A 16,273-nucleotide genomic window follows, 5' to 3' on the forward strand; every position below is an offset into this window, starting at 1 on the left:
CATCATAGATTACATCTGGATACGTGTACGATATGAATCGGATCTGTCATTGTTAAGTTTCATGTTTTGAATCAACATAGTACATTACGATACTAGTGCGAAAAAAAGGAAGTTCGAAACGAGTGGCGCTAAATACAAACACGACCGAAGGGATCGTTTTAAATCGTCACGAGTTACGAATTTCCTTTTCGCACGTGTATCGTACGACGTTTTTCAGTACAGATGGCCCTCCGAAGTTTCGACTTGGCGGACTTGGCATATAATGAACCACTTCTCGCACTAATACGTAAAAAAAGCACCATCTGTATTGAAAAAGTAATGACATTCTCGCACGTGTGACGAACGATGTTTTTTAATACAGTTGCGAAAAAACACTACTATAACGAAATAAAACGATAAACAATCCGAACTCCCAATTTTCGCATTGACATTGACACATTTTTTGACAATTCAATCGTTGAAGCTTTTAAACTTGCGTTCATTCATATTTTCGATTTTGCTATCCATCCAACACAATTTATTTATTTAATTTTTTTCCCTAAAAAACATAAACTTTTACGATTTGGGACGATTGTTTAATATATACCTACATTTTAATTCAATCGACTCATTTATGCCTCAAAGTATTGCAAATAACATAAAATAATTATGACAAATCGCGTAACATATTAAGGTTTTTGAACGTGCTTGCGTTAGGTTGGTAAGACAAGACGCCACTACTTTAAATGACAGACGACGCGTTTCGTTCCATTACACGTTTTGTTTACACGACTCATTATGAGCCACTTTTTCGAAGTATAAACCATTTTATAAATTATGTTTAGTATGACTAAAAGTAAACAATTACATATGAAATATCAATGTATTAAACATTAATCACTTAATAGTATGTTTATAGTTTTATTCAGTCTTACTAAAATAGACTAATATTAAAACAGTTCGGTATATTTTTACGCACGACTGTGTAAAATACAATTTCTCGCACGCGAAACAGCCAAAAAACGGGCACTTTTTGAGCGACTGTATTAAAAACGTTATTTTTGTCACTGTATCGTCATCTCATATCCATCATATCGAATATCGTCAAACACCCAAATACTATGTAGTCATAATACATTTTGCAAGGATAGATAAACTATTTTAGAAATATACGAGATCAATAGGTACATGAGGAAGTATCCCGCGTAAACATTTCCCGGTTTCAGAAAGTAAACTGTTCCTAGTGTGTGTGTTTATTTTTTTTATTATGCAGAAACGTCTGCGCGCGATATTACATATTTTTAAATTAAAGGAAAAATGGATAAATTCACACCTCCGGCACTTCCGGCAGGACTCGAACCTGCGACCTTTGGCCCTACAGAAGTGTTATACATATCAAGGGTGAAATTCTTATACGTAAGCACTGGAAAATTACTCGAAAGTATTCTAGTTATAAGCACGATCAAAAGGTCATGTGGTGCGCTGGGGAGATATACATATGTAGATAGCCAATCACCACCAAGTGTCACTCTGTACTTTTCTACTGCATATGACTGAATTGAAAGCACTTCGCCTGAAAATCAATAGACGAAACAATCGATAACCGATATTGCACTCTATGAATAGAAACGTTCAAATATAAACGGAGGCAGTGGTTCTATTTCAGTTCGCTATTGGCATCGTGACCGCTTGCAGAGGGAAGGTATTGTTAGTGGTGATATTTACTCCCATCGCTTACTAAAACCAAGTTAAGTTTCACCTGACGATAGAAATACCTAACTATGGATAAGGTATGCAATTGGTGAAAACTTTTTTGCGGGTTGTTTTAAATGCACGATGCGTAAAAACCTGTATGCGAGGGAACAGCTTTTGGGTATCATTCTATCAACAATAGCTATCAAAGCAAGAGCCATACTACCACATAACATAGATGAACTAACATAGAAGCTTGCCAAAGGAGCTTATAGGGTTACTGACAGCCAATAAGTTTTGCGAATTACAAATCAGGTTTCATGGGTTTTAATCGTCAAGTTAGTTTAGTTGTTGATTTGGTGACGGAATACATTTTCAATGTACCATGCAGACTAATAATAATAGACCGGGAGATATAATGCATTGGCAACGATTTGATAAAAGCTAGTAGACATGTAATTTTTTGGGATTAGATTGTCAAAACTAGACTAGGCACTAAATCGAGAACAATCACACATCTCAAAGTCAAGTTACACTGGCTCACCCTAAAATATGACGCACCCGCGCTCGCGCAGCCCAGAAGAATCCACGGCACTATTTGCGCTCGCTGCTCGGATGGCTTTAGTGCCCGATAAAATGACTTGCACACTTGACATGTCATCATACACAGCTCAAGACTTCACCTAGACTGCTGGTCTCTTCGCCTACTCGAATAGGAACTGTTTCATATTTATGGTAGAAATCCTTGAAAGACTTTTCAACATTCTGTATGTTATTGCGACAGTAAGTCACTGACTGCAATTGTACCTACTCGTATGTGGAATTGTGGACTGGGTATAGGTACAACCTACGTCCTAAGTTGAGACCTAATCGCCCATGAGACCCTGCCCTAAGTCAATAAGAATCTCTGCAAGACAACCTCAGAACTTATCAAATAGCTGTTCTAACGAACTACCAAATATACAGTGAAATCACTAGTGCTACTACGTCCTCAATTGACCCAGCCGTCCACCCACCACCGGCGCCTGGGCCGTGGGAAGCACCGGAGTACCCGATGTTTGTATACTCATTGAACACGAGGTGACAAATATGACTCACTGGCTACTGCTTTACGAAACTATCATCCTTTCTCTGACCCGTAATCATAGTTCAACACCTCACGCGAGCGATATGACCCGTGGTTTATGCAAATAAACAAGCGTGAATACATAGGCAAAACTAATAGGACAAAAATGTGGAAAATACCTAAACGTTATTGTAATTACTTAATACTGTCCCTGCGGCTGCGTCGCACCCGGCCACTAGCCGAATGGCAATTGACCTTAAGGTCAAACTACAAGTGTCTACATACGTTGCTAAAGGGTCGATAATGGGATTAATGAAATACATACGTACCTACTTAATGATTACGTACCAAACTTGGAACTTAACCTTAAAACTTGTATGATTTGCAGCTTGTTCAGCAAATACCTAACACGACAAAGAAAAATGTTTCAAAGACCATATCCAAATATCCTCTCCTGAGAGTTGAGACTGCCCAACAACTGTGGAAAATATTACAGTGATTATTTAGGAAAATATTTTATTCATAAACTTAAGTAGGTCCGAATCCGAAATAAACGAAAAGGAGCAATAACAAGGCTGTAAAGTATCTCCGAGAAAAACAACTTTTCGTAGGTGTTTACGCAGAGTGCGAGAACTATTAAGTTATCCTGCCAAGCCAGAAACAGCAATATAAACTCGGGTTACTCACTTCACAACAATAGCAGATTTGTTTAGGCAATTAAACATTCATAACAAGCCAAGTCGATATGAATAAACGCGTTCGAAATAGACAACGGTCATTGAAGCGCCGTGGAAATAGCACCCCGCCTCCGGACCAAAAGCAGTCAAGTTAAATTTAGAGCGATTCCCACAGGAGCATTTTCATCTAGTGATTCACCTGCTGAAAGCTCGATTGTTCGCATTTTACGTCAATCGGTTGCGTGGTGTTTACGAGCCGGGAGCGTCAGCTGACGGCCAGGAATAGCCCTGACATCGCGGCCACGCTATGCCGGCTGCGCGAGCGCACCCACAAATAGCGCGCTATAATTAGACCGCAGTGAAATCGTGGGTTTGTTATTTTTCTTTATCGTCTCCGTTACGCGATAATTGGGTTAGCGGCTGCATGTGGGCCCGAGGCGTCGGCGTGTCTCGTGCGCCGGGGCTGCCGGCACCCACCACCGGCGTGTCGCCGCCACCGCACACCGCACCGCATGCCCACCGCAGCTACTCATCTCATTGCTTATTAATGCCGAAGCGACGTACATTTAAAAGTAAAACCACAGACCACCCCGGAGTTGCCGTGCCGTACCTAAAACTCGTTAGAGTGCTTGCTACTGGTTGCGTTGCGATATCCGGCGGCGCAGACAACCACTGTAAAATTATGAATATACGTATAAATATTGTATTGACCATATTTCTATAAAACATTGATTTTATAGTATTTCAAATCTGTTTATACCATATTCACCCATAATGGTAAACAACAATAGTTATTTGTTATACAAGGGGGCAAAGTTGTTTTTTAACACACGAGAAATAAAATACATTTGCACCCGAGTGTAACACAAAACTTTTCTCCTCACTATAGCGAGGAAACTACAACGCTAATAAAATAAATAATTAAAAAATTAAAAACACGACTGCGGTTTTAAAGCGAACTGAAAAGATGAAAATAATCTTTAGATATGCTGGTCAGTTAACTTGATTAATATAAATTAGAATAATGAGTGTTTAGTCAGGTACATAAATAGCAAAAGTTAATGCTCATGGAGGATATCGTGACCGTACCTAGATATTTTATTTCGATTGCAGTCGGGGGACAATGGACAAAAACCTGACAAGAAGGTCCCCCGACTGCAATCGAAATAAAATATCTAGGTACGGTCACGATATCCTCCATGAGCATTAACTTTTGCTTTAGCTATTTATGTACCTGACTAAACACTCATTATTCTAATTTATATTAATCAAGTTAACTGACCAGCATATCTAAAGATTATTTTCATCTTTTCAGTTCGCTTTAAAACCGCAGTCGTGTTTTTAATTTTTTAATTATTTATTTTATTTCTTAAATTTTAGTGACTACACAAACGAACCATAATTATTTTATTTAGGTCATGGTGTTGGCCACTGTTGGCTCTTGATATTGCATGAAAGGTGTAGGTAACTTTATTTAACGGCATTCGCTTTTAGACGCTTGTACTTTTGTTCTGTGCTTTAAGCACTGACAACATACCTATTGCATAGCCATAACTCGGCTACGGAGGACAGAGAGAATGGCACACCGTAACAACAACACTCTTTCTCTGCATCCGCACATAAACAGATCCTTCACTTGCCCGCAAAACTACAAATACTTACGCTTTATTTAACTAATACTAATGAGTTACCACATAAAACTCAGCAGAATAGTAGTGACGCAGCCCTGGCCCGGCGTTGGACCGCGTACATGGCTTCACTCGACTCTAACTATGAGGGCCTTCAACCACGTGCGTCGGGCTTCGCCCGACTCTATGTATGAGGGCGGCTTGGGCCTCCGGCCTTCAACCGAGTGCGTCGGGCTTCGTCCGACTCTACGTATGAGCCTTGGACGCCCGGCCTTCAACCGAGTGCGTCGGGCTTCGTCCGACTCTACGTATGAGCCTTGGGCGCCCGGCCTTCAACCGAGTGCGTCAGGCTTCGTCCGACTCTACGTATGAGCCTTGGGCGCCCGTCCTTCAACCGAATGCGTCGGGCTTCGTCCGACTCTATATATGAGGGCGCCTTGGGCGCCCGGCCTCAACCGAGTGCTCGGGCTTCGCCCGACTCTATATATGAGGTCTCCTTGGGCGCCCGGCCTTCAACCGCGTGCGTCGGGCTTCGCCCGACTCTATATATGAGGGCGCCTTGGGCGCCCGGCCTTCAACCGAATGCGTCGGGCTTCGTCCGACTCTATATATGAGGGCGCCTTGGGCGCCCGGCCTTCAACCGAGTGCGTCGGGCTTCGCCCGACTCTATATATGAGGTCTCCTTGGGCGCCCGGCCTTCAACCGCGTGCGTCGGGCTTCGCCCGACTCTATATATGAGGGCGCCTTGGGCGCCCGGCCTTCAACCGCGTGCGTCGGGCTTCGCCTGACTCTATGTATGAGGGTGCCTTCGGCGTCCGGCCATGGACCGCTTGCCTCAGGCGTCACCTGATTCTAAGTATGAGGGCGCCATCGGCGCCCGGTCTTGGACCGCGTGCGTCGGGCTTCGCACTACCACACCTCGGACGCTGGCGATCAAATATATAAATAAAAGAGGCGCGTTCCTAGCACACAGTCTAAACTCGTGGAGGTGAACGCGTACTATGCTTGTATGAGTGAAATATGACAGGTCGACTGTTCGCGTTTTTGACGGGCGGTAACTGTGAGGTAGCCGAGAGGGGGTGGGCGGCGCTTTCAGCGGGGAGCGGGAGTGGCCATACTGTACGATAGTACTCTTTATCACGCATCTTTATGTGGCACGACTCTATGTATGAGGGCGCCTTCCGGCCTTCGGCCGCATGAAATTGGTCAATATGCTATCTCAGGCTCGGAATAAATGGCTTTGAATAGGTATAGAACTCTCAGATATTTAGAAACTTTTTAGAAAAGTTAAAGGTAGGTAGTAGCTTCTTGAATCCATACAACAAATTATACGCGAGTCCCAGAAAACTACCAGTACCTAATGCCAAATGATCTACAACTACAGATGAATATTATACTAAATTTAAAAGTGGAAAATGTCTGCCTTGGGTGAGACTTGAACTCACGGCCTCTGGAGTTCAAGTCTCACCCAAGGCAGACATTTTCCACTTTTAAATTTATTCTAAGCCTAACGGCATCGATTGCAGACGTTTCTGCTAATCAGAAGTTAAAAATATTATACTATGCGTAATTAGATTCTTCTAATTGTTATTCGGCAGAGAAGCGGTCGGCGAACCGCTGTTTGTCTACCGAAAACGATTGTATTTTTTCTCGGAAAATCAGTCGGGCACCTGCTTTGATCTGTAAGTCGACGCAGATTTCTTTTGGTATCTTTATGATCGTATTGCCTAATAAACAGACGTAGATGTACCTATCTAGATTAAGTTTTAACGTTTTCAACCCTATTCGCGCGATTCATAGTCTATTAACTATTAGGTCCCCGAATAACACCTATTGTTATTCCGGATTCTATTATCCTCTACCTAAAGTCTTCATTTTAATGTCTCATTCAATAATATTTGTTTTTATTATTAGATTTGTTTAAGTTACATATTTGTTTAAGTTACTAAAGTTTGCGCATTATGACGTAATACGCCCGCCATGTTGAATTTTAAGTGACGTCACATATCCTATGTTCATTGGGGTGACATAAGGATTCCAATGATACATCATTCATTTAAATCGGTTAAGGCATTCAGAAGTTATGGTGGAACAAAGAAACTCACATACATACATACTTACATACTTACAAACATGAACGCTGAAAAAAAATACCTAATGTACCTACGATCAGTCTCATAAAACGTCAGCTACTTTCTTCAGATTCATACCTGCCAACGTACCAACTAGGAGTCGTTGGATACGGATACCGGCGCTTCCTGGCTATAATGGCAGATTCCGTTAGTTTTTGCGGTGTTTACCAGCTTTATTGTGTCAACAGTTTGCGGTCACGGAGGTGTAGGCTTCGAGTGGGCGCGACCTGCTAATGCGAACAAGATCAAGGCGATCCGAGCTCAACAGTTGAAAGGATAACACTTATGCGGGCATATATACATTATTTTGACGAAGTCGTACTTAAATATTGTTTTATTTACGTAATAATAGATATTATTTATTTCCAGGCTCTTATGAGCCGTGGCAAAATGCCGAGATAACAAGGAAGCAGAGATAATTATTTTTTATTCCGTGCCTTATATTATATTACACGTAATAGAAACTAATTTAGTTCATGTTTGAATTTGTTTATAAATGTGTTAAAATAAATGTTTAAAAAAATAAGTTTTAGAAGTAACACTTTTGCGTAGTTTTCGGTTAAAAATATCTATGAGGGAAAATGAAACAAATATTACGAAAACACGCATTTGACGCATTAGATCATAACCTAACCGCGACATAGTAGACCGATTTTCATGAAACATGGCTAAGAACACTCCCGACTAACTCAGCTTTCAGACAAAAAAAACTAAATGTAAATCGGTTCATCCGTTCGGGAGCTACGATGCCACAGACAGACACACACACAGACACGTCAAACTTATAACACCCCGTCGTTTTTGCGTCGGGGGTTAAAAATCAACTCTAATTTGAAACTAATTATTAGAAACCTCTCTGAGTGGATAGCTCTATCTCTCGCTCTGTTTTGAATTCTGCTGTGTGACTATAATATCTACAAGATTTTTAAAGAAGTATGTCTTACACAAGATTATCCTATCTACCAAATAAGATTGTAACTGATAAGTAATTTTAATATTTTTCAGATAACTAATTAAATAATCCTGACCTTATTCACAATCAAATCCATGTCTGATATCATTGATAATTTCATCGTTTTTTAATAAAGCTAGCAATATCATGAAGTAGATATTCTACAATGACTTTTCAGGAACATAATCAAATTCTTTGAAATGACCACGTCAGACCAAAAGACCAAAACTGGTTTAGGAATTTGTATAACTTTCAGATCAGGAAATAATTGTTTTACACTCGTACCTAAAATCTTTTAATCTGATGGTTACTTTTTTTAAATTGAATTTTTAATTTTCTGTACAGCTCTACTTGACTTTTAGCTCTACACTCAATAAAATAATTGCTAACTACCATCATAAACCATAAAACTATTTATTTGTGTACGTTACTGCAACGACATAAGGTTTACCAATAGACAGCTACGATGTCACTGTAAAACACTTTAAAGCTTTGTCACAGTAAACTTCAAATTGGACACGTAATCGCAGTAAGCAAATTTAAACCCAATATTCAAAATGACAAGGTTGTAATTAGGTACGAGTTCAATTTGTTATGACTTAATAAACATTAAGATTAAACTGACAAACAACGTCAAGCTCGTAGCGGAAAAAATAATCGTCCAAGTAACCAGCCAGTATTAATACCCCTAAATACTGAAAAAGGTAAACAACCTCTAGCAATACGATATACACAATGTTGTATTGCGAATACAATAGAATAGGCACATAAAAAATAACTAATAATACTAATTTAAATAAAAATATTACCCCCATCAAGATATAGCTCAATCGATTCTAGAAGTACTCTCGATTCTGAACAAACGGTTTTCAGTGTTAAGTGAAACACGGTGTATAGCTCCTTGTTATAAAACAAGTTTTGTATGGAAAAATTGAATTCGCTGTATTTTTTACTGCGGCTATAAAGTTTCAGAAAAATCTAGGTAACTATTTTATAATGCAAGCGTAACTACGTGCATATACAGGATGTAACATTAATGCTGGTGATCCATTTAAGAGCATAACCGGTATCGAATAGCGGTTACGAATACCACTTCCTTTTTTTAAAATAAACACCATGAAAGTTAAAGGTACTATAGAAGGTAATGTATAAGCCGTAGGATTTATCTTCGGCAATTATGTTACATAGTGTATATGAAAAGCCGGACTTTTTGTGGACTTTACCATACCAATACGTCGGAAAGGGACAAACGAACTTTATCGGATTGATAACTTTAGAGCACGTTTATGAATAAGGGGGTAAGACTTCAAACGAAATATATAGATACAAAATGACTCTACAAGATATTATGTCGAACAATATTAAAACGAAGTTTATCCTCTTGCCGCCCAATTTACAATCAGATGTACAATTGGTTTGAATGGAATTTTAACTTTCATGTAAACAAATAAAGTACCTATAATTTCTTTTCCTTCTAAAATTTTTCGAACAATGGTACTCAACTCAATTTCAGGTATAATTAGAATCAAAATTCTTTAGCAAAAATTTTGTATGATAGGCGTTACAAGGCTAAAATTACCTAAAATTTTGACTGTTACCAGTAATAACAAAATTAAAGTAGAATTAAATAATCTTCCCTGTCAACAAAATTGGTTACTAGTCAAGAGTTTTTTAAAACTGGGGATACCTACTCTGATATTCGTGAATTTAGATTTTTCGCACTACACACATTACACACATTAAACCAATTATATGTAAGTACCTACACATAAACTATTATTAAATACTGTGTTCTTAGGTATGCAATTAAGAGTTAAGACATCCAAAATAATAGAGTAAAAGATAAGAGCTATGTGTTACCAGTGTTACACGAATAATAAAATTATTTATTATTTATTTATTTATTTAGGTAATTACAAACAAAAATATCTAATTAATTTACACAGTATCGTTAGACCAATAAGGTTCGTTGTTGAAATAAAAAAATGATCCCTAAAATCCATACTAAGGGAAAGTGTGTGTGTCTGTTTGTTTGTCCGTCTTTCACGGCAAAACGGAGCGCCGAATTGACGTGATTTTTTAGGTGAAAATAGTTGAAAGGATGGAGAGTGACATAGGCTACTTTTTGTTTCTTTTTAACGCGAGCAAAGCCGCGGGTAAAAGCTAGTAATATAATATATTATAATTATATTATAATTATGTTGTTTATATGACACAACACTATTTAAAAAAAATAAGCACGACCTTATTACGTAACCTTCAATTAGGTATAATTTAATTATTTTTTTTAACAAAGGAGTCAGGTTATTTTTTTAACTCCGCATATAACCAGATAAAAGAGGTCAATGAATCTCTATTTAATTATGATTAAATTGTTTAATAATAATAAAATTCAGTGCATTTAATTAACTTTACTTAAAGTAACAAGCAATTAATCAGTAAGTCATTCTTTTAATATAAATAATTATTATAACTTATGTTGGTTTCGAGAAATGAATCACCCAACAAAATGAGTGTACTAAGTAGAGTCAGTGTCAGTAAGGATTTATTGTCCCAGATTCGTAAGAACCTCTTTTTGACACATGACAGCGTCCACAATACGTAAACTCGCGCAACCTAATAAAATTTTAAATAAAATCCTGTAATAATATTTAAAAAAATCAAGTACTTAAAAACAATATTTCGCTTACTTTAAACATAATCTAACACATGTTACATCTTTGCGGATGAAGATCCGTTAGTGAGTATTTTACGATATTAATTTATCACCCAGAATTTACTTATTATGTCATTCATCATTCATTTTTATTTTTAAACTAGTGCTGTGGCAGAGTCTGTCATTTCGATTCAAATGACATTTCACTAAGTTGATAGAAATCGTATATTTGTTTAAGCACCTCCTTGTACATAGGGCCTAATCGATTCAACCAATTCGAAATTATTCGTTAGATTTGGCAAACAATACGTCTTAGCAAAAATGTGAACTTACCAATCTGGAACAATAGTTTGTCAGTGGCAACACAAAAAATATGTACCTACATTAGGGTGGAGCGAAAAAACACTTTTCTGGAATTAGCAAACCTAATAGTTATCAATCAATGCCCCTTAGTCTATGAAGCCTTTGTGCAAATTTTCAGCTTTTTAAATCAACATCTTCTGCCTCCGCATTAGGGTTGAAATTTTGAAAATCTCATACAAACCTAAAAATTCAAATTTCAGATAAAAAAAAATTCGGCAGTATTATGTTTAGTATATGTTATTGATACATATCATTATGAGAAACTACAAAAAGTTGCGAAAAAAGCGTCAAGAATCGCCAAAATTTGTCTAGTTTCAGTACATTCGCCAAAATAGCCGCTAAAATACTGAAAATTGGCGATTTTTAACGCTATTTTCGCAATTTTTGGTAGTTTCTTGTAATAATATGTATCAATAATGTATACTGAACATAATACTGCCGAAAATAATTTTTTATCCTACATATACTTATTGTTTTTATTTCCTTCAGTTTAATCGATCTCAACATTAAGTAGAGTTTGGTACCTATTTTAAGAAAAAAGTAGGTACTTACTATCGAATCATAAAATTTAGAAACTTTTCAACCCCCTTATAAAATTATAAATGGGAAAGTGTGTGTGTCTGTTTGTTTGTCCGTCTTTCGCGGCAAAACGGAGCGACGAATTGACGCGACTTTTTAAGTGGAGATAGTTGAAGGGATGGAGAGTGACATAACCTACTTTTTGTCTCTTTCTGACCCCCCACTTCCTAAAATGGGTGGTGGAGGTTGTATGGAGAATTCCGCAATTTTCGAATGTAACGCGAGCGAAGCTGCGGGCAAAAGCTAGTATTATAATAAGAGTAACTATGGTTATTAGCGCTCGCGACTTATCAACGCTATAAACAAAAAAATACATCAAACTAAACTAATCGAGTCAGCTCTATCGAACGGGCCAAAAGCCAAAGTTGAATGAAGTTGCCGGTGAGCGGAAGCATACGCGACGGAATAGGAGGCTTCTCGGCTCGTGCCTTGTGCGGCGTGCGGCGTGCGGCGCGCGATGCGGCGGCGGCAGTGCGGCGTGCGCTCCGGCGGGCGGGGTGGCGCGGGCGGTGGGCGGGCCGGGCGGTGACGTCAGCGCCGGGGGGCCGCCGCGCCGCGCGATTGGCGGAGCGGCGCGCGCCGCTACCGAATATGGGACCGCTTCTCCATTGATAAAACTGCGACGCGGGGTCGCGCGGAGCCAGTCCCCTTCGCACAGGCCGCGCGAGAGGCCGTCTTCACGCTGGCGCTGTTCGTAATTCCGCTCGGCCAGTGGGCCGAGGAGCAGGTGGTGCCCGACGGCATGGGCACGGACGCGGAGCCCCCGGTGGGGGCGCACCTGCTGTCGCTGGCCGACATGGGCCTGGGCTTCGACTGCCCCATCAAGCCGGCACCGGCGCCCGCGCTGGGCCACATGCCGGCGGACCTCAACACGCCCGTCTCCACCTCGGACCTGCCGGCCTTCTTCCCGAGCCTGCTAGAGCCGCCGCCGATATCAGGTGCGGGTCCGCTCACCGAGTACGCGCCGGGACGGGAACGTAGGCGGCCCGTGCCCCCGCAACCGATAACGTTGTAAACAAACAATGCGATTTCTTCCCGTTGCGTGTCCTTCGCTGTCCTTCACCTTTAGTATAGTTTAATTGCGTTGTTTATAATTTTCGCGTTGCTACAAATTTGCGAGTGCTTCAAAGTTAGTGTGAAATGGAAAGTCGTATCCCGTGGCGGGTCGGATCGATGCGCGACATTGAATGGAGCCGAGTTTGTGAATCGTCGCTGTCTGCCTTCCTCCCTCACTTCATTTATTCCGATATAGAACGTGTCTTTTCGTATAACGATTTGTGATGAAATGTGTAGTTTAGTGTCAGTGTTCATAGTGAAAATTCACAACTCGTGGTGAAATTTAAAACCATAATGGGAGATCGGGTGAATATGCAATGGTTTTTACTGAATTAGACTTCAACGCGTTTCCAAAATCGCTTTCACAATCCTAATTTGATTTTCTTCTAATCACATCATAAATTACAAATAAATCTTTAATTAATATTGTCTTCGGTTACCGCGATAGAAATCATGAAATCTTTAATTGTGAATTGAATACACGTTTCTATAAATGTATAAAATATTAATTTATTTTAATATTTAAACAATTTTGTAACTTTTGATAATTTCAGAGATTACAGGTACAGTTAAATTTAATCACAAACATAATATTGAAATGCAATTTGATAAAATCTCAGTTCTTATTAATTCTTACGAATAAAATAATTGAATTAAATAACAAGTTTATTATATAAATCTAAAAATGAATTAAAATTTTCCGTTTACTTCAAGTTAAAACTAACTCGTGTTTAATTATTGTCAGGTAATCTATGCACATAGCCATAAATTTCGTAGCAGCAACAGTTGTTTGCCGTAAGAATGTCCGACTAGGATGTGAAATCTGACAGTGTGGTGCGCACTGCGCACTGCCGAGCGGCGGCCGCGGCCCGCGGGCCGGCGGCGGCGATACCGCGCAGATACGCCGCGCGCCGCTTCCTGCGCGTATTATCAGCTCTTCCGTTCGCGATCCTCGAATCAGTTAAAAAAAGAATTGTTTCGGCAGTAAAAACATGTTTTGGTGTGTTCAATGACAGTTAATGATTATCGTTTCTGGATAACAATGTTTAGCTTAAAAATCTAATGCAATTAGTATTTATTTACACTCGTCTACAACGCAATTAAAATTGTGTAAAATATATGTTTACAAATTTTAATTACGTTGTTTATTTAAATTCATAACCGATCGTGATATAATATCACAAATAACCGAAAAACAAAAAACTACGTGATTTAATTTGCAAAATTACAAAAGGAGTGACTACCTATACTAAAACGTAGTCTCGTGTAAATGTTTCCCGACGGAATACGCCTTATGAATGAAGCCATTAGTAATTAAAATGTGTATTATATGAAAATAGTAATGCAAAACTAATTATCTGATAATAGGTTTGGCAGGATGGTCGACAGCAAATTGACAAACTTTTAAAAAAATAGGTATATGTAAACACAGAAAGGTAACATCTGTGAGGAAAAGTAATGAAAATGTGAATGATGATGTAAGATCGATGCTTCGAATTCATGAAAGTTCGTACGATTATCGTTATATCTTTCCAGTGAAGTCTTCTCAATATAACTTTAATGTTATATTACGGTGTATGTTTTAGTGTAGATATTCGTTTTAGATTCGATGCGTCGGTTTTGATCAATGTTTAATTTAAGTAATTGAATTAAATCGTGAAAAATATCTCATAACATCGTTATAAATCTTTCTGACAAGTCAGACTTTGTGTATACTTGTCAAAGCAGGATAATACGTGATAAAACGCAATAATTTATATCGGAGAGGAAAATCTTAGGAAACGTGTTTGTCCGTTTCTAGTCAGACTTTAGTCCAATGAACATTGACAATAACAGTGGTTCGTTCGTTTGTTGCAGGTAGCCTACCGGGCGACGAGTTATCTCTGGGGTGTTCCCCGCGACGCCACAAGCACGAGGCGTCGCTGTCGCCGGGCGCGCGCGCCGAGGACGCCAGCAACGCGTCCAGCGCGTCCGCGTCGCTGTACGGGCCCGCGCCGCCGCCCGCCGGCAAGCACGCGCCCTCGCCGCCGCTGCAGTGGCTGCTGCCGCCCGGCCCCGGCCCCGGCGACAAGTACTACCAGGAGTACGAGGAGCGCGTCGACCTGCTGCCGCCGCCCGACTGCCAGTCCGCCTACTGCGCGCCGCCGCAGCAGTCCTGCCCCACGGGCCACGTGCCGTGCGAGTACCGCGCGCCGCCGCCGCACTGGGAGCAGGAGTACCAGCCCGCGCCGCAGCCCGCGCCCGGGCCCTCGGGGCTGCCCAAGCGCGAGCCCTACCCCGCGCCGCCCTCCGACCGGCCCGTGCAGCTCGCCGAGTACAACCCCTCCACGAGCAAGGGCCACGAGATCCTCTCGCAGGTCTACCAGCAGAGCGCGCAGCCGCTGCGGCTGGTGGCGGTCAAGCCGCGCAAGTACCCCAACCGGCCGAGCAAGACGCCGGTGCACGAGCGCCCGTACGCGTGCCCCGTCGACGGCTGCGACCGCCGCTTCTCGCGGTCGGACGAGCTGACGAGGCACATCCGCATCCACACGGGCCAGAAGCCGTTCCAGTGCCGCATCTGCATGCGGTCGTTCAGCCGGTCGGACCACCTGACGACGCACGTGCGGACGCACACCGGCGAGAAGCCGTTCGCGTGCGACGTGTGCGGGCGCAAGTTCGCGCGCTCCGACGAGAAGAAGCGGCACGCCAAGGTGCACCTCAAACAGCGGCTGAAGCGCGAGCGCGGCGGCGCGCACGACCACCCGCCGCACCTCTAGCGGCCGGCCCCAGGCTCCGAGTCCACACATTCCAGTGACAGTGAGCCCGACTCCACCGACTAAGTGGACAACTGAACTTTTACTTTCACGTTGAAGTTATCAAATAATTTCATCGCCTAGACGTAAGAATTGTCTTTAACGAAGCTTTATTAACTCTACATATGTAAATTCATTGAAATTTATATATCTTTTTATACATATTTGTAATTAATATGATAGGAGATGATCAGCTCGATGTATTTATTTTTAATTTAGATAGGCTAATTGAATGAAATCGACTGGGAACAAGGTACGGCGATGTGGCCTAAAGTGTCCTAGTAGCGCTTCTCGCACCGCCGGGTACTCGGCCTCGGCGCGAGCCTGAACATATCTCCTGCCTGCCGGCAAGGCTGTCGCTAGACTCGGCTCTCCCGACGGCACGCTTGTCGATGCACAAGTCAAAACCATAGCATGATAAAGTGATACGTAACGAGCCTATCCACAGGTAGGTACGACCAAGGTTAGAAAAAGTTTACTAGCCTCACACAACTAAATTGCATCAACCACATTTGACAGACACATCCTCGTGACGCAGCAGATGTCTATGGAACTTCTCTACCAAATAAAATTTTACGAACGCTTTAACGATGACAGACGGTTTGGTGCAACCGACCCTAAATATTATAAAATTGCCAAATTTTCATTACAGGTTTAAACTGTCCTACGTTTAAGATAGGAATAAAGTTGTGTGTAATGAA

The 16,273-nt window shown here is 41.0% G+C and overlaps 1 protein-coding gene across 1 annotated transcript in view; it reads left to right on the plus strand.

The window, feature by feature from the left end:
• Window positions 1-16,064, plus strand: part of LOC125229466 (early growth response protein 3-like) — a 71,297-nt gene extending 55,233 nt beyond the window's left edge. Inside the window, exon 2 of the mRNA XM_048134312.1 lies at window positions 14,638-16,064. Within this exon, the coding sequence (XP_047990269.1) occupies window positions 14,638-15,536 (899 nt within the window). The 3' untranslated portion in view covers window positions 15,537-16,064. The remainder of the gene's footprint in view (window positions 1-14,637) is intronic.
• Window positions 16,065-16,273: the final 209 nt, after the last annotated feature.

Source organism: Leguminivora glycinivorella, chromosome 9 (assembly GCF_023078275.1).
Source record: "Leguminivora glycinivorella isolate SPB_JAAS2020 chromosome 9, LegGlyc_1.1, whole genome shotgun sequence".
In the NCBI taxonomy this organism is placed as follows: Eukaryota; Metazoa; Arthropoda; class Insecta; order Lepidoptera; family Tortricidae; genus Leguminivora; species Leguminivora glycinivorella.